The sequence below is a fragment of the Rosa chinensis genome, chromosome 5 (genome assembly GCF_002994745.2).
Source record: "Rosa chinensis cultivar Old Blush chromosome 5, RchiOBHm-V2, whole genome shotgun sequence".
In the NCBI taxonomy this organism is placed as follows: domain Eukaryota; kingdom Viridiplantae; phylum Streptophyta; class Magnoliopsida; order Rosales; family Rosaceae; genus Rosa; species Rosa chinensis.
Window position 1 is genome coordinate 22,812,066 of NC_037092.1, and position 24,319 is coordinate 22,836,384.

At 36.9% G+C, this 24,319-nt stretch overlaps 1 protein-coding gene and 2 long non-coding RNA genes across 3 annotated transcripts; all 3 read left to right on the plus strand.

The window, feature by feature from the left end:
- Window positions 1–322: 322 nt before the first annotated feature.
- On the plus strand, window positions 323–2,604 carry LOC112166541. The gene is made up of 2 exons (XR_002923314.1): window positions 323–996; window positions 2,273–2,604. It is a non-coding gene; the product is annotated as an uncharacterized LOC112166541 (long non-coding RNA).
- A 4,351-nt stretch (window positions 2,605–6,955) lies between these two features.
- Window positions 6,956–9,198, plus strand: LOC112167401. Its single transcript, XR_005800454.1, has 3 exons — window positions 6,956–7,160; window positions 7,573–7,673; window positions 8,709–9,198. It is a non-coding gene; the product is annotated as an uncharacterized LOC112167401 (long non-coding RNA).
- A 7,351-nt stretch (window positions 9,199–16,549) lies between these two features.
- On the plus strand, window positions 16,550–18,439 carry LOC112203452. Its single transcript, XM_024344425.1, has one exon. It carries the CDS (start codon window positions 16,550–16,552, stop codon window positions 18,437–18,439), a length of 1,890 nt encoding a protein of 629 aa, XP_024200193.1.
- Window positions 18,440–24,319: the final 5,880 nt, after the last annotated feature.

The window sequence follows — 24,319 nt, forward strand, 5'->3', positions numbered from 1 at the left end:
GGTCAGGAACTGAAACGATGAAACCCTATAAGTATAGGGAGTAAGCAGTATTTAACCCAAGATTTTATTTCACTGCTACTAGTTTCTCTAGCTTATTTTGTCACTGTTGGGGCACTTGGACATCACCAGTACATGTCAAACTATAATTACTGTTCTTCTAAGTTAATTTTCCAACATAAGGGAAAACTCATCTGATCAATTTGGTCTTTAGATCACCTCAGATTAGCCTTCAACCATTCATTGCTGCCGACCTACCATATGGATATCAGTATTGCTTTCTAGACAAGACCCTTGTTGTTTCTCACACAGAGAACTGGTAAGATGGCTATTGCACTTACAGTAGAATATTACATTCAAGTACATTTGTTGTTATTTGGTTGCTCGAATTATGGTTTAGGTGACTAAATTGCTAAGAGCCTATCAAATTGTTGTGGTTGCTTTTATCGATTTTGTGCTTATCTGTTTTGGCTTATTGTATGTCTTGGTTCTGTTGCCACAGAACACAGATTTATCGGCTTGTTTCCATTTTTTATCCATTAACTAAATCCTATTCTCTGTTTTTTAGTGGCTCCCATGTGAGTCTGCTGCCCCCATCTCCCATGCAACATTCTCATGCGATAGCCAGCTTATTTATGCCAGCTTTTTAGAATCATTATCTTGTTGAAATCTCGAGTAATAATTCTTGCGGTTTCAGTTTATAGTACTACCCAAATGGGAAATAATTACAGGATCAATAATTGCACTGGCAGTTTCTAAAGTTGTAGTTTCTTTGTAGTCTGTCAGAAACAGTTAATCTTGAGTATGAACATTCCTTCTTTTACTGTTGACATGAATTCTCTCTCTTATATAGGCAGCTAAGGTTATTGTTAGCAGCTAAGGGGAAAGCACATTGATTGCACAAGACTATATGTACCATCATTGGTGTGAAGACTAGTTTCCAAGAACAGCTAGGATTTGCTCTCTGAAAGACTGGAAGTAGCAAATTAGCACAAGCAGGTATATCTCAATGATTGTTGGTATTTTGTTCTTGGCCACCAGTTCACATGGCTGGTCTGATCTGCATAGACTTGCTTTTTCGGTACACCAAAGAAATTGGTACGAAACAAATGGTAGCCAAGAATAATTACTATAACAGAAAAATTACATAATCAATAACATATATGGATGAGTCAATCGATGGTTCTTTCTTCATGGTATATAGCAATGTGTTTTTTGCAATTTTCTTGCAGGAACAGTATCTTAAGTTTTACTGCTTTAGCCATTAAAGACTACCATACTGCATCATCTTGCTTTTGATACCTCAAACAAACTCAATGGTATAACATCACCATCAGTTTTTATTGTCAATTTTGTGTTGTCTCATGCATTTTTCAAATCCAGTGACACAAAAACACGAAATATAGAAATGATTGCAAAATACCATGAATTGCATGCTATTAATATCTGCCGACTTTTATTGGAGTTGATACAGTGCTTGTGTGGCTTTAAAGTTCTGTTAATTATCTTTCTCTTGATGTATTATATTCAATGCATGAGCTAAACAACACCCTTTCAGGGATAAGAAAGAGCAAAACCAAAAGATGCATAAAGGGACCTATATATTACATTCAATTCATGCATCTAGTTCTGCTCTGATTTGATTATATGGTACTGATATAAGTAACAAACAAAAGAAGGGTTAGTGATAGATCAAATCAAAAAGAATAACAAGCAAATAAATAAATAAAAAAGATTGTCATAGTATAAAAGAATGCAATTAGTGAAATTCAGTGATGCATGTTTTAATTTATTTGTACTTAATCTTTTTCTGTCTATTTTTATTTATTTGGTTTCAAAATTGAGTTGATTTTGCAGTTATGTGACTTATTACTTGCAAGATATGGTTACTGTCTGACTATGAAAGCAGTTTCTTGACTTCTTCCTTTTCTTTAATGAGGCCCATAACATTACTTTAGATAATAGCATCTGGTTTTGTCTCTCAGTAGATCTTCTGATTTGGGAAATAAATTCTTTAATCTTTTCCTTTGTCTTAAAATCAGTATATGTGATATGTATACAGAGAAATACAAGGGAAGGGAATGAAATATTCAATCAAATGGAGTTTGATGCTTTAAGCACAAACCCATTTGGGTTGCAAAATTAACTGCAATATATATGTGTGTTCTGGCTTTCACTTTTGCAACCAAGGTAAATGCATATATTATAGTTTGACAAACAATTTGATTTAAATAGCTTCAATGATTATGACTTATGTTGTGTTATACATTTCTAGTGGGCGGCCAAGAGTCGGAACTCATATACCCAAGAGTAACTTGATGAGGTGCGGATTGAAGCGGCTGACTACTTGCAGACTTTGCTATAGCTAGATCTTGACAAGCAATATGATTTTGAGTAAGGCTAGATTTTGTTGACCATTTTGTAGTAGATGTAGTGATATCAGGATGAATTGTGAACAAATTATACTGCATGTAGTTATTGCGCGCAGTAGTGGTATCTTCTACACTAGCCTTAAAGTAGGTTAGGGTTTATTGTGCAAAATTTTTGAAACTACCTCAAGCTCTAATTTTGGATAGAAATTAATACAATTCCCTAATATTTAAAGTACATTTGAATTTCATGTTATTTGTGGATCAGCTTTCTAGTACCAAATACAGCAGGAAAGGGATATGAAAAAAACATCAGTTACTGAGGAAGAACTGATGTCAGAAAAAAGAAATTACATCAGTTTGAAAACAAAAACTGATGTCAGAAAAGAGAAAATACATCAGTTTGGAAACAAAAATCGATGTCAAGAATGAGAAAATACATCAGTTACTAAACAAAAATCGATGTCTAGCATTACTATGAACATCGATATATAAACAAAAACGATGTCTAGTATAAATATGGACATCGAGATATAAACAAAAACCGATGTCTAGCATTACTATGGACATCAATATATAAAAAAAACCGATGTCTAGATTACTATGGACATTGATATATAAACAAAAACCGATGTTTGGTATAACTATGGACATCGATATATAAACAAAACTGATGTGTAGGATAAATATGGACATTGAGATATAAACAAAAACCGATGTGTAGAATAAATATGGACATCGATATATAAAGAAAAATCGATGTCTAGAATAACTATGGACATCGATATATAAACAAAACCGATGTCTAGCATAAATATGGACATCAGTTCAAACTATACTACAAAATGTAGATTGAATGTCTAGTGAAATATTATGTACCAAACACACGAAAAGCTTATGAACCACAAGCTAAAATTTATGAGAACCGATGTGTAAAATATTATCAGACATCGTTTCTAAATCAGAAACGATGTTAAAATGGATAATTGTGTTGTTAGACCTATATTTCATTAAGTATCTAATGCCAAAATATGAAAGTTTGACAATAGCTAAACACACAAAAATGGTGATCACATTAACGTTTTTACATCGGTTCTGAACCTTAAACCGATGTCTCGTTGCAAAATAGACATCAGTTGTGAACCGATGTCTTAGTTTTGGCGATCTTTAACATCGCCCACTAAGACATCGGATTTTTTTTTTTTAACATAAGTTGTGAACTGATGTCTATGAACTTTATCCTAGTAGTGTACTTTATGTTTTTTATGTTGTGTGAGTTCATATCTGACAACAAAGTCTTTTAGCAACCATTGGGTGATTTATAAGTGGTTTGTTGTGTGATTCAAAACATAGACGTACTCATACAACATAATTTACTAACTGTTGTTTGTTCATTATCGATTATTTGCCCAAAATATTTGCAAAAAATTAATGCTCCATATATATTTGCATAGAAATAATGTTTCATATATATATATATATATATATATATATCTATCAATTATCCATACATTCAAGTATCTATACCATGAAATCAAGAAAGAAAGCATTCTAGCTAGCTCAATGCAACAACATTCTAGCGAATTATTTCCATCACCAGCAGCATTCTAGCTAGCTTAATGCAGCTGTATTCTAGCTAACAATTGCAGTGGCTCTTGATACTCTAACAACAATACAAGAGCATCAAACCACCTTTTAATTTCCAATTTCCTTAGGACCTGCAATATATGCTGATAAAGATGATATTGAATTGTAGATGCTCCCTGCAGATACAATGTAGTTGTAAGCTGATATGAAATCAACAGAGCAGTGAGAAGTTGATATGGAATTGACAAAGCAGTGAGAGGCTAGAGGAAAACATTAGAAAATACTAGAAGGTGTTATATAACTTGCACATATTACTGCAAAATTTTGAACTACATGCTGATTTGGAGCGTTCAATGGCTGCACTTTCAAGTTTTACAATTGATTCATCATCGTGATGTGTCAACTCAGTTGCACGGCTTGCACGTCTTCTCTCTCTTAATTGCTGCAGAATTGCTTACAATGCAAAATCAGAATTTAACCAATACTGCAGTAATACAAAACTAGAGACCCTAAATAGACATAATACAGAACATGGAACATAGGTAAGTATGACTATTACCCTTTGGGCTAGTTTTGCAAGATCAAGAGGTTGAGCATGATTATCTGTAAAGGACAATAAAATCAAAAATAATGTAGAAGTGTTTCACAGCCATAAGCAAATGCTATCAGAACATATTACCACCTGAAGCGTCATCCACTTTAACCCTAGATGGCTTGTTTTGCATCTATGGCTGTCAAATTTATCTTTGCACATACAAAACAAAAAAGAAGCAATCAGCAGCTACAAATGGATGATATTTTTCCAGCATAAGGAATAGTGAAAATTCCAAGGAGAAAGCATAATAGAAATACTAACCTCAGGATCTGTTACAACTGATGTCTTTTCCCCAATGACTTTCCACGAAGCTGACAAAATGTTTTTCTGAAGAAATCAGGACTCAAAGGGCCCATGTCATTTGTGCTGGCTGCAATCACATCAATGACCTAATATGTTGATCCAATCAGAATGCTGTTAGGGAGAAGACTCAACAAAATAGGAAAACTACCACCATTCCTATGAACTCAGAAATGAGTATAACATATAAATTAATTTAGTAGAGTTGCACTTGCCTCTTTTGAGAAAAGAGATTTACTACCAGAAAACTTATCTTTTATGAAGCACAATTTATGCGCGCCGTAAAAGAGTGTTATTTACGACATGCTTTTTTATGCACCGTAAAAGAGTTCTCTTTCTGGTCATTTACGGCGTGCTTCCCGTGTGTGTCGTAAATGACAAATTACATTTACGGCGTATGTTTTTTGTGTACTGTAAAAGACTTTCATTTCTAGTCTTTTACGGCGTACTTCTCATGTGCGCTGTAAATGGTGTTTGAACCCAAAATAAATATTTTTCCCGATAAGGGGGACTCGAAGAAAACCGGGCCAATTTCCGTAGCCCGACCTATTTATTTCCGATAGGTTCGGAATATATTGTTTAGAGGCCAAATAAAGCCTACTTAGAGATCAAGCAATCCTGAGGCGAATCGTGATATTCATGGATTTACTAGTAATTATCAAGAGATTTGATAATTAATAGTGACTACGAAGATGGAAAGATCTTTGCATTAAAGATGGCATCGTGGTTGTATTTGGCTAGGATTCTAATGGACATATTTGGCAAAAGATCAACAAGATCATGGCTTTAATCAATCAAGGAAAGAGGAGGACGTAATGCATACATGGCACAAGAATCAAGGCTACACATACATATATATTGCAATTAAGGCATAACCATGCTTGTTGGCAATCAAACAGAAGATTTGTATACAGGTTAATTATGCAAGCTGCATGCATGAGTACGTGGGCTATATATATACACACATACATATATATATATATATATATATATATATATATATTGCATGGGTGGTTGGATGTACGACATATAGAAGGATGTAGTCGCCCTTGATTACAAATAAACATTCATCCTTTCTAATTGCATGCCGCGACCTACGGGATTCCCGCGACGAGTGCTCGCGAAGACATATATCTTGCGTGCATATCCTACTGCTCGCATCCAGAGATTACATCAAGGACTCTAAGAGGCAATTAATCCTTGCCTACATTCTAGCTACGACAGAGGATAATTATTAATTATCGCCTACGATAGATATCAAAGCTATTAAGAGTTTTGATTCGATTCAAGGCCAATAACTGTGGCCTAAAATATAGTATTTCATTCCTATTTGGAAAGTGACTCTGCAGCAGCCTATATATAGAGGCTAAAGACGATACAGAAAATGACCTCTCTCTGATCAATCAATCCCAGCGATTACAAAGCCTCCCCGGAGCAAACCTTCAACCTCGTTGAAACTCGGCGACCGTGCTTCCAGTCCTAGTCTCCTCGTGAGCCGACTGCCAGTACTACTGCCACCGACACACCCAGCGAAGCAAGGGTAATACCCTCGCAACCCAGCGAAGCTAAAGTCACGCTTTAGCAAAACCCGTGCTTTCTCCAACTTCCCAGTGATTGCTCTGCTCAGCCTTTAACGTTGAGTATCGATACGGTGAACGCAAAGAGATCACAACCAAAGCCCTTACCCGCGTAAGGCAAGAAGTCCTTTTCCGAAAGGCAAGAGAAGAACCCTGTGACGAGGTTGGTGCTCTCCTCGTCCACAGCGCTTGAAGAAGAAGTCAGGTCAAGGGACTACCCCAACGACTGCATCCCGCGGTGCTGGCACGCCTGCGCAATCACACGCTCAAAAGAGACAGTTTGCACACCAGCTGGTTTTGGAGCCAAACAAATGGAAGAAAAACCTTTTACTGCGTACTTCATATATGTGCAGTAAAAGACTAGAAATGAAAGTCTTTTACGGTGTGCTTTCAAGTGCGCCGCAAATTTCACAAATTTTAAGAGCCCGCTCATATTTTCGGTCAACAATTAAACTTCCCCCCTTTTCTTTAAGGGAAGTGTTCCCATCCTTCCATCTCTCTCTGACTCTCTCTCTCCCTCTTCTCTCTCTCTCTGACCTTGTCCTTGCCTACTCCAACGGGAGTTACCAGACGACTACTTCTGCATATCAATGGAAGGGGGTTTTACTGGCCACCACAAGCACTTTCCCTCCAAATTTGGGTTTCACTTTTTGGGGTTTCTTTTAGATCTGGAGACGAACATCATCGCTTCGGTATTCCAATTCTCTTTTTGGGTTTTGACATCATCAGGATCTGGTATAACTCTCTCTAACCCTTCTTTTACCTTTCATTTTTCAATTTTGCCTTGCATATTCGGTATTGATGTTCAAATTTGATTAGGCAGCGAAGAGATTTTGAACCCAAGAGCTTTGGGTGGATTTCGTTTGTGTTTGTTTAGAGCTCAAGATCTAATTTTGATTAGGTTTTCTTTTTGGGTTTTCAGGGTTTGTGATTATTCTGTTTCTATGCCGTCGAAACCCATCCCATCTTTAACTGAAAATTCCAGAAACTGAAATTTCCTGAGCTCTGGGAACCTGGAGATGGACACTTTCTGAGTTTTCTAATTCATTTCATCATCATCTGATTGTTGTCTTTGAATTTTCTTTCTAGGTTTTTTGGTGGTTTTGTTTTTGTTGTTGCTTGTTTGGGTTTTGGTGAATTTGTGAAGAGCAAGCGGTGTGTGTAGAAATTGGAAACAGGGGGTGAAGCAGAGTCTGGGACGCATAGACAATTTGAGCTTTGCTGGTTGGAAGATGGGTTCTTAGATATGTATGTAATTTGGGTTCTCTCTGTTTTTCGTATTTGCTTTAATATTCTTACATTTTAGAACTTTGACAAGTAAATTGCAGGTTAGAATCAAAGTCAAACACAAACTGAAAAGTAAATTGCCACTTTGGCTTTCATTTCTCATGATCATTCAATACCTTAGTACTTCAGTCCCAGTTTTGTTAATTGCTGAACAAGGTTGATCAATTTCTATGTTTTTTTGAGTTGGTCAATTTGAGTCTCTAATAATGTGTATGATATATGAGATGTACGAATTAGGTTCATTGATCAATTAGTTGTGCTTCTCAGTTCATGCACTTTTACTAAGTAGTAATTAAGCTGGAATCGTTTTTGTTAGAAACAAATATCCTTGTTAAATGATACAAGGGTTTCCAAAATGCACTTTATCGGAGGACTTAGTAAGCAAGTTTAAGTTAGTTCTGCCAAATGCTACCAAATGCACATATCCTTGTTCTACATATGCTAAACTGTTACTTCCAATATTATAAACTGAATTGAGATCATGTACGTGATGCACTTGTACTAAAGTATGAATGATAAAAATGAGTCAGTGGTTCAAGCCCAGCTTATCATATGTGTTTGGATTAAATGGAGTGTCTGAAGTTCTAGTTTAATTATGAATCAATAAGGGAAAAGAGTTAGCTAGAGTTCTAATTAAGCTTTTTGTATAGCTTCGAGTCACTCTTTGTTGTGATGATTAGTTGCAAGATGTAGTGTATGTGAAGATGAATTATACTTATAAGAAATCGATGACTTAAGTTCAATCTAGCTTTTTTGGCTCATTTAAGAATGGTTTGCACTTCATATATAGAATGCTTAGTTCAAAAGCCACATATACACTCTGCAAAGAACATACAATTCAGATTTAATTATTTGACTCCAAATATGGAAGGTGGTTCCTGAGCATGCAGTCAAGGGATTGTTATGATTATATAATGGTTCAGGCACATAACTTAGCTGTCTCAATTTCCTGTTAAGATTATATATCATTTATAAGCTGGACTTTATTATGTGTAGGATTTTTGGGTGTGAGAACTCTAATTGGAGAACAAGAGGATGATGGACAGTTCTATTAGAGAAATAGAGAGGACAAGCCTTCTGAGGGCAAGAGAAGAAGCTTTGGGTTTGAGAACTCTAGCTGGAGAACAAGAGGATGATGGACAGTTCTATTAGAGAAATAGAGAGGACAAGCCTTCTGAGGGCAAGAGAAGAAGCTAGTTCGAGGTTAAGAAAAGTGCTAAGCAAGGGCAGATGATCTGTTTTTCTTCTGATCAGATACAAGAAGGTAATTCAAATAAGCCCCATTCAACTGGTGTAGTAGATGCTTATCTTGCAGAGTGGATGAGAGAAATGAATGTAAAGTAGTGTAGGAAATGGATGTAAAGTAGTTGTGAAGGTTTCTTTTTGCTTCTATGGATTTTTATTTGCTTGTAAGCAAATCTTATATGATGTACAATAATTATATAAATGAAGTTTATTTACCAACAAAAATATAGAAACATGAAATTTGTAAATTGTGGATTTTTGGCTTTTATTATTATTATTATGATTTTTTTTTTTCAACCCTCATTTACGGCGTGCATGGTATGTGTGCCGTAAATATAATCTCTTTTACGGCACACAGTTGACTCATTTACGGCGTGCATGATATATGTGCCGTAAATACACTCCTCTTTTACGGCACACTTTTGACTCATTTACGACGCACATTGTGACTCATTTACAGCGCATTTCATGTGCGCTATAAATAGGGTTGTCACTCGGTCGGTTCGAATCGGTTATAGGTATTACCAACTTCAAAACCAAAGCTTTCGGTTTCAAAATAGAGCTGCCAATTACCAACCAAAATTTTCGGTTTTTAATTATATCTACCAAATTCGGTATTTCGGTTTTCGGTATTACCAACTTTAGAATAACTAATTCTTTATAATATAAATTAGAATGAACAAAACTAGGTTTTTGAATTTTATAGTCATAAACGTTGTATTCATCTACTAATTATAGCTTTCTTTTGTATATATGACATCAAGTTCTAGCAATTTTCAATAAAACTAGGTTATTTAACCATCTTTGACTAGGTTACTTAAAATACATGTACTATTAATGTAGTATATGTAGTAATGTTCATACTATTATAAAAAATTTTAGGTTTATTTCTTAATATACATGTATGTGTATTGAAAACTGTAGTATATAAATCTAATATTTACATAATCGGTAGATTCGGTATTTACCAAAACCAAACCAACTTTTTCGGTAATTTTCGATTTCGGTTTTATCGGTCTTGGTTACCAAAAAGTCGGTTTACCAAACCTAAAACATCGGTTGGTATTCGGTTGGTTTGGTAATTACCAAACCAAGTGGCAGCCCTAGCTATAAATAATAATTGTCTTTTACGGCATGTCCATTTACGGCCTACATTTGTGGGCTGTAAAAGACCTTTTTTCTGGTAGTGTTTGGCATGTTGAAGCGCCACTCGTTCCCTCCTATCCAAATTCTGCACCAAGAATATGGTTCTCAAAACGGTTTTGTAATTTTATTTTTACTTTATTGTAGAAACCGGTATGCATACAAGATTTGAGGCAGAAATCAATGCAAGCATGAAGCTAGCCATACCTTTTCACCAGGACCAGATAATATATCATTTTGATCTGCACAAATAGCAATAATCAGTTATAGTCAAGACCGGAGAGTCTTGCATAAACATGTGACTTGCACAGAAAACAAACTACACATAACTACTATCAATTAGTATTAAAAGGAAACAAATGAATATGCCATTGGATTGACATTTAGGAAACTTTTCATAATTCTAACTAGAGCTAACCCAACTATACAATAAAGTACACAAGATATAAACCAACATCTCTTCAAAAAGACTTTCACGGGATTGCCAACCCCGTTAATCATGAATTTTAAGCTCAAATACAGGCCACCTATAATTAAGCTGCAAATGGGAAACTTATACAACTAAACTCTTGCGTAAGCTTCTGAGGAAACTTAAAATCATGATACATAAGAGCCATCTATAAACTCGTTGTTGTTGTTGAAGGAAGTTGACATCATGTGTGCCTCTTCAAACTAGGGTTTAGTCCTAGAGTTGTAATAGGAGAAGGTTCTAAATTTCCTAATTATGTTCGGATTCTATTACCTTTTGTGTACTCTATAAATCCTTATATATAGGGCTACTATTATCAATAATACTACTACAATTCTCTCTGCAATTCCATTTTTACTACAACACGTTATCAGCACGAGCCCTAACCCTAGCCTAAAAGAAAAAGAAAAAAATAAAACCCTAAACTCCCCTCACCAAAATTGCCGCAAGCCCTAGCCGCAAGCTGCTCCCCGCGTTGCAACCTACAGCCCGTGCTAGCCTCTTGTGCGCCTTCTCCCCGCGCTGCAGCCTTGCCCCTGCAGCCTAAGCACTGCGCTGCCCCCGCAGCTTTCTTGCGCACCCATGTGCTCGTCCGCCTCCCGCGACCTACAGACTACACCCTGCGCGCACCTGCAGCCTCCTGCCGCAAGCTCCCGCATTTCAGCTAGCAAAGCCACCGACAGGAAGCACCCGCAAACTGCTTCCTGCATTACCACCGAGCCATTAGCCACGACCAGGATTGTAAACAAGTTACAATCCCAGATTAGGATCAAACAGCCATTGCAATCCTAGCTTAGGATTGAAGCAGCATCTGCAATCCCGACCCAAGATTGATAGCACGTGTGCAATCCTTTCACGGTTTCAAGCCCCGCCACCTCCTGTTGCCACTAGCTGCTGCTGCTGCTGCCAATTGTTGCTGCTGCTGCTGCCCTAACACGCTTGCATCAATACGCGCGTGTTCTCAAGCCCCGAATCATCAAGTAAGCTTTTGTGATTAAAGTTCTTGCTTTCTTGTCTTTTAAATTCCTTTATTTGCTGTAGGATTTGTATAATATGAACATGAGTTTGATTATTTAATAAGCGGAATTGTGGGGATTCACGCTAAATGAACTAAGAGCATTCGTAATCAATGAACTAAGAGTGTTCATAATAAACAGACTAAGAGCGTCCGCAAGCATCAATTTTTGACCATATTAAACATCAATGTTTTGGTCTAATCCAAATATTCTTGGAAATCGATTCTTGGTAGCATAGCTCGGAAATCTTATTATTATTAGTTTTCGTGGAAGTTTAGCTCCGAAACTAATTCGTTCTTGTTTCACCTTTTTTCAGGATGTTAAACTCAAATATACTCGATTTTGTTCCATTGGATTATGCAAGCAAAAGATACTAATGTGGGCTCAGGATGTTGAGCTCCACCTTATTGCCCGTGACTTATTGCATACAATCCAAGAGCTTTGTCATAAAGGAACTGCTCTAGACCCTCAAACTGAGATTGACAATTCTAGGGTACTTGCCCTAATGATGCATCACATGGATAGGGACCTCAGGTTTGAGTTCATGAATGAGGATAGCGCTATAAAGCTATGGCAAGCGCTTCGTGAATGTTATGGCAACGTTCGTGACTCCATCCCTCCGAATTTAGAAGCAGAATGGAATGATCTTAAAAGTCAGAGACTTTGATACAATCATACAAATTTATTCGGAAGCTCTCCGCATCATAGGAATGATGCGCTTCTGTGGCAAGACGATCACAGAAGAACATTTGATTGAGAAAACCCTCAATACCTTCCCTGTCTATGCTATGACGTCCTGTGGTTTATTTCGGACTCATAAATGCAAGACGGATCACAAGCTTTTAACAGCTTATTGAAGCTATGGAAATTGCTGAAAGGCAAGGCAACGAGCTTGTGAGAAGAGAAATTGATAGGCTTCGAGATAGTTATCCAGAGCATCATCCCATGGCTAGAGAAAGTCGCCATAGACGTCATGATCCATATGATCAAAATGCTCATGAAGGTAGTCGCCAAAGGTGACAATCACGCCACCATAGGAGCCGTGACTTTGAGGGACAAAGGGTTGGAAACCATAGAGCCAACATTAGCCATGGTCATAATTTTCTAATGCCTCCGGTCCTAGGGACCATGCACATTGCGCCAATGCGCCTCAATCAAGGGAGAATCCTCTTCATGGTGTCTATTTTTGATATGGAACGTCTGATCAATGGACCTGAATTTGCAATGTACCTAAGAAGGTAGCTGCATCATGGTGATCAAGACATCGAGTTCAAAAAGACTTTAAATCTGGCGATGAAGACAAAATGCTGCAAATTTTAATTTCGAATAGTCTTTTATTTTACCAAGAATTATGTAATGGCAATTATGCCTTAATCAATAAATGACAATTTTGTCTTAACTCTTTCTCAAGTGGCGCATCCAATGAAGTATGATGTCTAGGAAAGTAATTGAGATTAGTGGTACTTAAGAGAGCCTCGCTCCACCGACATCTCTCTCTACTTCTCTGGTCATATTTGATTGGAGTTACCAAACTGATTGAGTGACTACGATTTGTCTAAATTTGATTTTTATTTTGGATTATACTTTGGTTAAGAAACTTTTATGTAATCATTGGCTATTAATAAAGTGTCGATTCTTTTACTTAATGTCCTGGACATACCTTAATTCGAACTTTATTATTTGAAAGATATAAAAGCCAATGGTTTTCATGTGGAAACACATTGTGAGAATGGACAAGAGTTTCTTTGCATCACCTCTAATAACTACAGACATAAACGAGTATTAGAGATACTTATGTGTCACTCTAGTGGGTTGTATGCAACCACTATTCCAGTTATTGAATCCAACCATGTCATGAGAGATGACTTATGGGATTCTGACACATATAGGCTTTGGCACGACCATTTGGGACACCCAGGTCATGATATGATGATCCGTGATACTAAAGACTTCACACAGACATCTCTTCTTCAGAACAAAGAGAAGTAAGAATCAAAAGTCGATTCAAAGAGAGCATTGCACCGCCGCCACGCCTTGGAGCACGGCCTGTCGGCCAAAGCCGGCGCCGTGATCCCCCTGGGGAAAAATCATGGCTTTGACACCATGTATGGAGACTTGGCTCCTCTCTCTACTTCTCAAAGTAAATTGTGACATTGTGGCTCAACGAAAACCTTCATTGGTTGATTATAAGGCCAATCTTTCATTCTGTAAAGCCTATTTTTTTTTTAAAAGGATCATGACCATCCTATGCAAAGGACACTAAAGAAATAATTTCATTCTTACAAAGAATCCAAGGGGATTCTATGGATCGACTAAACCAACTTGCGGACTGCTTAGATGTTTTATGCTGTTGGTTGATATGCGGACACGCTGGTCACATGTCGCGCTATCATCCACTCGTAATGCTGCTTAAGATGAACTCCTAACCCAATCATATGGCTACGGGCTCACATCCCGTTTAGTCAATTCGACTTGAAAATGCTAGAGGGTTTACATCGAAAATTTTTTATGACTATTGCATATCATTGGGTATTGATATCAAGTATCATATTCCCATGTACACACCCAATTGGCCTCCCGGAAAAGCCACCATTAAATGACTACGATGGTAGCCCGGACATTGGTAATGCGCACCAATATTTCCACTTGGGTTATGCAATATCGCATGCATCTATGCTAATTCGTCTACGACTCATAGCAATTACTCAACTTTTATTTGCGTTACAGCTAGTGACTGGGTTCGAGTCTAATATCTCGTACTTATACATATTTGAGCGGTTTATGTGCCAATTGCACCGCCACAGCGCATCAACATGAGTCATTGCAATGAATGCATATATATATATATATATATATATTTGTGTTGGACATGAGTCTCCAACTATAAGTTCGCAATGTAGAACCCTTGATAGGCGATCTCTTTTTCCGTTGGATTTGAAGATTGTCACTTTGATGAGACAGTCTTCCTGTCGTTAGGGGGAGATTAGAATGTCAACGTTCAACAGGAATGACAGGAATTGTCGTGGTCTGTCCTCACTATGTCTCATCTTGATTCCCTAAAAGTGACGAGATCACATATACCTGCTGCAAACATGTTTGCAAGGATTGATGTCCCCACAAGAGGACATGGTGCCACCCAGAGGAGATGGGTACGGCACCACTACCATGGACGGTGGTATGGTGACGCCACAAGGTGGCATAATGGCGTCATAGGCCATGGGTTCCGCTAGAGAGCGTAGGAGACCCATAGGTTCGATGGATTCTTGCCTTAGGAAGAGAGCGAGTTTGGTACAACTTGATCAATTAATCATTGATACTCAAAATTCGTCTCATGAGAATATTCTGGATTGTGGTTATGTCCAAAAGACATCGTTGGGGGAGGCCTCAATGTTAGAACCAATTCTTGAGAATATAGAGATCTCTACGAATTACACTAGTGTACATGAAGACGTGGAATTATTGAGACCAATGACATCGAACCTTACTCCGTTGAAGAATGCTAACGTAGAGAGAATTGGCCTAAATGAAAAGATGTGATCCAGGTTGAATTGGATTCACTAACGAAGAGGAAGGATTTCGGGCCTGAGATGCTAACACCTCCTAACATAAAACCTGTTGACACTAATAGGTCTTCGTTAGGTAGCGTGATGAGAAAAAGAGATGATAATCTCGCCTTATGGCGCAAGGCTTCTCACAAAACGCCTAGGAATCGACTACGAGAAGACATATTCTCTCGTAATGGATGTCATTGCACTCCACTACCTTGTCAGTTTGGTAGTTTCCAAATAACTGAACATGCAGCTTACGAATGTGGTCACTACGTATCTCTATGGGGATCTAGATACAGAATATAATGAAGGTTCTTGTGGACTTCATTGACCATGGAGCGCGTCTGTCCTCTTTTTATTATATATGGATGAATGTTACTTGTTGGATTGATATATACATATATTATACAGTTATACACACATAATAAGTGTATATATATATGTCAAATTCAAGGTTCTGGTTCATTTATTTTTTATTCTTTTGTAATAGTTTTGACTTAGTGCTCCATTTGAGTCATTGGCTGAACATTTGCAAGTGATAATATCATGTGTAGAGTGTACAGTAGAGAGTTGGAGCTATGCGATATTTGGTGCTATGTTTGTGCAGTAGAAAATTGTTCTTATATTACTCTAAGTATGCTATATTTGGTGCTATGTTTGTGCTATGCCTTCTACATTAAGAGGAAAAAAAAATACATTGTACTTTGATCCAAGAAGAATAGTTTAATAAATATAGTGAAAATATTGCTCTAGTGAACTTTAAAGGTTAATTATATATGTCTATTAATTCACTCTATTGTCCAATTACATCACCTGAAACCTAACATTTACTACAGCTAACATCCTCTTCTTTTATCTTTTTGTTCTCCTCAGGCCAAGGAAGATCCCTGCTGTTACAAAGATCAAAAACTGCAGCTTGAATCTATTGAACAATAGAAAGTTTGAGTAACATTGAAGCACAGATAACCTTCTGTCATAACTGAACCTGGAGGTAATTTTATAAATATAATTTTTAATACTTTACCTTTGCTTATCTCATAATTGCTTAATTTGCACTATTAAGATCAAGTGGAAGGACATTGTAGGGATTAAAGAACCAATGGTTCTGTCTTTTCTACAACTTTACCATGAACTTCCAAAATTTATAAGCATCAAATGTAATGTTCATTGCCAAACAGGAAGTAGATATGATAGAGTAGCAATAAAATCTTAACAATAGCTAAAACATTAATATAAACTTTGACCTGACGATCAACTGTACTTTTATAGATTGTATCACATTAACTGCCTTTAGAACTTTATACAGAACATTGATTTGTGTATTTTAAAGGTAGTCTTTCTTGCACTTTTTTACGATTAGAACCCCATTTTCTAGTGTGTTACTGTGGTGAAAATTGATGTGGTGTCCTTGGCAGTATGGACAAAAGTTGGGTTCATTTAGATCGCCGCAGTCCGGAATACTATGCTAGTTTGAAAGTGTTTTTAGATGGTGCTCCCAAAAGTTACCCTGGAAATGAGATAGTTTGTCCATGTACAAGATGTAAAAATCGTGAAAGCTTTGATAGAAGAACTGTTGAGCAACATCTTGTTGTGAAAGGAATGTGGCCTTTTTATATGAATACTAGGTGGAAGGAGCATGGAGAGTCTTATGCTGAATATAGGGATAAAATGGAATTACAAAATAGTGGAGGTGCAGATATAGAAGGCATGCAAGAGTTCCTTAACGAAACCTTTGTGCAGCCAACAATTGGAGAAAATGTTGGGTTATCAAGTCAACCACATATATTTGAGGGACCAACACCTGAGGCTGAAAAGTTTTATAAATTACTTGAAGATGCAAATAAAGAGGTGTACCCTGGATGTAAGAAGTTTAAGAAGTTGGAGGCCGTTGTGAGATTGTACCAACTGAAGTGTTTAGGGGGTTTGAGTGACAACATTTTCTCCAAGTTATTGGAGTTTATTAAAGAATTATTGCCTGAAGGGGAGTGTTTGCCAGATTCCTTTTATCAAACCAAGAAGCTCATAAATGAGTTGGGCCTCAAATATGAGAAGATTGATGCTTGTCCCAATGATTGTATGCTATTTTGGAAAGATAGAGCAAACTTGAAAGTGTGCTCTCAGTGTGGTACCTCAAGATATATTCAGAAAGAATCTGAGAAATCTAGTACGCCAGTCTCGGCTAAGGTTCTTCGCTATTTTCCCTTAACACCTAGATTGCAAAGGTTATACATGTCGAAACATACTGCCTTAGATATGAGATGGCATGCAACCGAATGTCCTAAGGATGGATTCATGAGGCACCCATCAGATTCTCCTGCATGGAAGCAATTAGATTTATTGTACCCTGAATTTGGGTCAGAGAGCCGTAATGTACGCTTAGGGCTCGCGAGTGACGGATTTAATCCATTTGGAAATATGAGTACAGCTCATAGCACTTGGCCAGTTGTCCTTTCAGTTTATAATCTTCCTCCATGGATGTGTATGAAACAGTCCAATTTATTTTTAACACTGCTAATTCCAGGACCTCGAGGACCCGGAAATGATATGGATGTGTATTTAGAACCTTTAATTGATGAGTTGAAGGAGTTGTGGGGGGTTGGTGCTAACACTTATGATGTGTCAAGTAATGAAAGGTTTACAATGAAGGCTGCCTTATTATGGACCATAAATGATTTTCCTGCATATGGGAATCTCTCTGGATGGAGTACGAAGGGGTTTAAGGCATGTCCTCATTGTATGAATGAAACAGACTCAAAACACTTGAAAATGAGTCACAAGATTTGTTATTTGGGACATCGCAGATTTCTACCTATTGAGCATAGATTTCGAAGATTAAAAGCAGTGTTCAATGGTTATGGAGAGGATCGTGTAGCACCAAAACAGTTGACTGGGATGCAATGTTTGGCTGAATTGTCTAATTTGTCATTTACTTTTGGGAAACCTCTGAAACGTGGTGTTGGGCAAAAAAGACAAGGGGCTTCGACTTCTGCTAGTTTAAGAACCACAAGCCGAGCAAATAGAGACAATATTCAATGGAAGAAAAAGAGCACTTTTTTCCAATTACCATATTGGAAAAATCTCTTGATACGACACAACTTAGATGTAATGCACATAGAAAAGAATATAAGTGATAGCATCTTAGGGACGTTATTGGCCATCAATGGCAAGACAAAGGATGGAATCAATGCTCGTGCAGATCTTGAACTGATGAAAATAAGAAAAAAAAACAACATCCTCTCAGAGAAGGAAGTAAGACTTTCTTACCTCCTGCACCATTCACCACGAGTAAAGATGAAAAGACTTTAATGTGTGAAGTGTTTGCTGATGTACGTGCTCCTGATGGGTATTCTGCAAATCTTTCTCGTTGTGTGAATGTGAGTGAGAGGAAAATATATGGGTTGAAAAGCCATGATCATCATGTTATAATGCAACAGTTGCTCGCAATTGCAATACGTCATATTTTACCAAAAGCCACTAAACTTGTATTGCTTGAAGTGAGTGCTATTTTCAGAGAGTTATGTACTAAGAAGCTATCACCAGTATCGTTGGAATTGTTGAAAAAGAGGGTTGCATTGGTCTTATGTCAAATGGAGAAGATATTTCCTCCTTCTTTTTTTGATGTAATGGTCCATCTTCTCGTACATCTACCAGAAGAGGCTGCAATTGCAGGACCGGTTCAATTTCGCTGGATGTATCCCATTGAAAGGTAATAACAGAATTGTGGTTTATTAGTAATTTTCAATTGCTGTCCATTTTCAATGGTTTGCAACTTTTCATTGTTTTTTTTTTCTTTTTTACTTAAAGGTATTTGTGCACGCTGAAAAAATATGTACGAAATAAAAGTCATCCAGAGGGAAGCATTGCAGAAGGATATATTGTTGAGGAGAGTCTATCGTTTTGCTCTATGTACCTTGAAGATGTTGAAACTCGACGCAACCGAGAAGGCAGAAATGCAGATTCTAATGGTCGTGGTGTCGATGGGGTTGGAGTATTTTTGCCTCATTGGGACATTCCAAAGGTCAAAAGACACAGATCATGCTAGATCAACAAATTTGGGAGCATTGTCGTAGAACTGTCTTGTTCAACTGCAATGAATGCAAACTATACTTACAGTAAGATGTCTTCATTTGATTTTTCTTTTTTGTTCAACTTGTTTATATATGCTTTGTTTACAACAACCTTAAGGTCAATTTTTGAATTTGTTTATGAACAGACAATGTCTTGATGAAGTAAAACAAAATAATCGACGTAAGCCCATTCGAGAGTTGGAGCAAATAAGAAATAAGATTTTTCCAACTTGGTTCAAGCAACATGTACGCTTTTACTTTCATGAATTTTTTTTTTTTTTCCTTTGTTTCATTTTATTTCTCCTTTGTTTCATTTTATTTCATTACTTTTATATTTATTAGCATCTCTATTTGCTTATTTTAGGTAAATGATCTATATGAAGCTCACGATCCTTCAATATCAGAAGATTTGCGTTGGTTAGCTAATGGTCCTAGTAAAACTGTCACTAGATATAACAATCATGTTGTTAATGGGTTCAGATTTAGAATAAAATCGCTGGATGATAGGAAAAAAAATCAGAATTGTGGTGTCTTTTATACAGCTACCACTCCTTGTTATTCTAGTGCAAGGGATCGCAATCCACGTCTTAGTGATGTCGACTATTATGGTGTCATTAAGGATATATATGAACTTCGATATGGGGGTCCTACTGAGGATGATGATATGGGTCGAAATGTTGTGCTATTTAATTGTGAATGGGTTGATAGTACTAGTGAACGAGGAAAAAAGATGGATCAATATGGTTTCACATTGGTCAATTTCAATGAAGTGTTGCATACAAATGACACATTTTTATTAGCCTTATCAGCAATACAAGTTTTTTATGTTAAGGATCCAGTAGACCCAAATTGGCATGTTGCAGTTGTTACACAACCAAGAGACTTTTATGATGTAGTTGCTGAAGATGATGTCTCTGTTAATCTTGAAAACCCATTACATGCAGCAGATCATTATGCAATACCAGATCTTGATGATCAATTTATGGATAGCGAGGAATTTGATACTAGATTGGATGTTGATGGGACTCATGTAAACCAGTTTTTACCTATTCCCAATGACATGATGCAGCTTGAAACCGATGATGATGATGATCTTTATACTGAAGATGAAGATGAGCTTTATGATGACATAGAGTACTAAATTGTGTTTCTCGGTTGCACATATGTTTTTTTTTTTTTTTTTTTTTTTTTGTGCGTTCTTTTCATTGTTAAATAAAGAGAACTTTATTTGCCTGAGTGTTTGTTTCTTCATGTTTTCAATTTTTCAATTTTACACATACTAAACTAATTATGTAGATGAGTTCCGAAGATAGTTCATGGGAAGGTGATATAGAAGGACCAAGTGATTCTGCTAATGGCACAGGTATGTTGCTGAATTTTATATATAGTTATCTGTGAATTGTTTTTGGTGAAAGTATATGTTATTTACTGGTTTACATTACTTTTCATAAGTTAATATGTCTCTTGTAGGCAAAACTACCAAAGTACGTGGTAAAGGAACATGTACTTGGATGGAAGATAATAAAAAAGAATCCCTCGAGTTCAATTTTATGGGTGTTAGTGTAGGTTCTAATGATGGAAAATTTGGCCGGTACTTGGGTGGGTTAGCTCGAGATTCTAATGTACTTCCGCTCGTCACTAAACCTTGGCCTAAGTCTCAAGTACTATTAAAGATCCCTTATGGGACCAAATATATGTATGTATTTCTTTTTTCCTTTTGTTATGGTATTTTTTTAATCTTATTACACATTTTGGTGATATTTTACCAACACATTGTGTGTGCAGGCAACTATTGAATGGAAACCTGAAGATCTTCCTCGTCTACCTCTCATAAAGCATAATATAATGGAAAGAGTTGCTAAATATTGGAGAAGCTACAAGAACAGACTTAAGAAAGCTCATTATGATCCCAAAATAGGCACACCAGGACGTTGGGTGTGTGGGAATAAAGATGTCAACGCAGCTGAATGGCGCGAAATGGTGGAATATTGGGATACTGAAAAGACAACAGTAAGTCCTTCTCTCTGCAACTTTTTTCTGTTTTGTTGTGTAAATTTATTATGATGTTATTTGCTTTTCCCAATAATAGGTAATTGCTGAGAAGAATTCTGCAAATCGAAAAGAACAAAAATACAATCACACCTCTGGCACCAAGACTTATGCACGCAGTCGAGCAGAATATGTAAGTAAATAATATTGTTGCTCTAGAAAATCTAAAGCTTAATTTAATAGATTAAATGTTGATAGCAGATGCTAGTGAACAGGTGCATGATAAAATGACCAATTTTGCATCAAATAATAAGGCTGCAGCATGGTTCCATGTTCTGGCTCATGATTTGGAATGAGCATTTTTTGTTATGATATGTTTGAATATTTTCTGAAATATATTATTTACATGCTATTATATTCCTTTATTGTTTGAAATGATGGCATCAAACTTGATTAGATATTATTTCTCTTCTGCTTTGCATGTTTAGCTCAAGAAGCATGGTCATGAGCCCGATCCTATTCAGTTTTTTTATGATAAGCATACACGGAATGACAAAGAAAAAACCTGGATTGATGAAGTTGCTGAGCGGACACATGTGAGCTTTGTTTATATATTTCATAATCTGTTGCACACTAAATATAACCAGCCCATAATAAGTTAAGTATTTTCTCTCATAGGCTGGTATGCAAGAGAAGTTGGCAGAAATTGTAGCAGTTGAAGGTAATGAGACTACAGAGATGTGAGAAAGAGCATATGTTGCAGTGATGGGACCTGAGAAACGTCATAGAGTTCGTGGTTATGGACTAGGTGTAATACCTGATATGGTGCCTTATCTTCAAATTGATGGTAGCTCATCATCACACAGATCACAAGGAAGACATTATGCTCACTTGCAGTCACAATTTATGGAGTTAGAGTCCAAGTACCAACAACAACAACAGCAAGCACAGGTGCAGCAAGTTCAAACTCAGGAACAACTCTTGCAAACCCAACAAGAATTGGCAATGTTAAAGCAAATGATACAATCCCAGCAATCTACTCCACCTTCGCAACAATCTTCTCAGCCTTTGCAGCAACCATCCTTCCAGATGCCTTCTTATCCTCCTCAAATGTACTGGCCTCAACCGCAGATCTATCCTCAAATGCCTTATCAGTCTCAACATGCTTATCCTACCACTGGACTAACTGGATTGCTTATGGGAGATACAAGTGTCCAAGAAACTGATTTGTTGAACCAGCTTAGGGCTTCATCGAATCAAAGCTCTCGTGGATCTGAGCAATAGACTTTTATTATTTCCCTTATTGATAATTAGATGCTAACTGATAGGTATTTGACTAGATGAATTTGTGACTTTTTTAGTAACAAGTATTTTGTAGACTTGATTTTAAGTTGCATCAGTAAAGATTTGTTGAACAGGAAATAAATTTATATTATATTTTGTTGCCCAGAAAAAATTTATATATATAATTTATATATGTCGTTAGTTATAGATGGATTCACTGTTTCTTTCCAATGCCAATCGAACTGGTGTACTAGTGGTTAATTATAGATGGATTCTATTATTAATAATATCAAGTATTCTAATAAAAAATATATTAAATATAATATTTCTTCTGTCTCTAAAAGTAATAGAGACACCTTAAATTGTCATTGGCAGTTATTGTCCATGTGGCAGTGAATAAGTAATAGAGACGGAACTTTTTATCTAAGTGTCTCTAATAGGTTTTAGAGACGCAACCTATAGGGACGAAAGTCTAATTTGTCACTCCTTCTATTAGAGACAAATTTAAGTATATTTTAGTCACTAATATATTTCTAGAGACGTTTTGTGGCTGTCTCTAAAGCCTATATTTGGTGTAGTGTCACTAAAGTGACTACTTGATTGGGAAAAGATATGATGAACTATGCGCAATTTTCTTGACAAGTTCTGGATTTGCAATTGTCACGGTTTATGTTGATAAACATAATTGGAACCCTTGAGAGTTAAGGGAAACCGCTGAACACCTGAAATCCAAGTTTGAGATGAAGGACCTTGGGAGAACACGGTTTTGTCTAGATTTAGAACTTGTATACTGTGTCAATAAATGCTTTGCATTTTGATAAAGTCAAAGATACACTCCCATGGTCGTCCGTAGTCTTGACCCTAAGAGGGATATGTTTCGTCCCAGGGATGATGATGAAGACGTGTTAATTGGCAGAAATGTCTTAGTTAAGTGCAATAAGTGCATTATTGTACTTAACACAATACAAGACCGGACACCTCATTTGTTATGAACTTGTTGGCTAGATGTAGCCCTGCACCAACGCAACGCCATTGGACTAGTATAATGACAATCTTTCATTACTTAAAAATGTACGATAGATATGGGTTTGTTCTATCCCTGCAGAGAGAAAAGAATGACGGAAGAATGAGAACGGATCTCATTAGCCCAAGTGGCACCGTCCAAGACGCCGTGATCGGCAAAGCCGCCGGTCACCCATCCTCCTCCCTTACATCAAAATGATGATGATGTTTTGATGGATTTTGTTGATGTAGGGTTTCTCTTTGATGCTCATAAAAGTCGCTCCCAAACGAGTTATGTCTTTACCATGGGAAGCATTACGATATCTTGAAGGTCTACAAAACAGACCCTTGTTGCTACTTCCTCAAATCATGCAGAGATTATTGCTCTACAGGAAGCCGTGCGAGAATGCATATGGCTAAGGTTTGTAATTAGACATATTCGAGGAACTTGTGGTTTGAAGTCTACCATAGATGAACCTACATGCATTTATGAAGATAATGCAGCTTGTATTGAGCAAATGAAATTAGGTTTCATCAAGGGCGACAACACAAAGCATATATTGCCTAAGTTCTTTTACAATAAGCAACAACAAGCACTTCTAAATATTGAAGTGAATCAAATCCGATCGGAGGATAATGTAGCGGACTTATTTACTAAGTCGTTACCTAAATCCACCTTCGAGAAACATGTGAAGAGCATCGGATTGAGAAAGTTATCCAAACTCTCATGATTGTAGCAATCAGGGGGAGATATTGACATCAGGGGGAGGTATGATGTCTACATGTTCGATCTCGAAGAGTGAAGGACGTATTATGCTCTTTTTGTCTTTCGACCAGGGTTATT

Excerpts from the sequence above, each read along its gene's own strand:
- LOC112203452 (XM_024344425.1), top strand. The coding sequence starts at position 16,550 with ATGGACAAAAGTTGGGTTCATTTAGATCGCCGCAGTCCGGAATACTAT.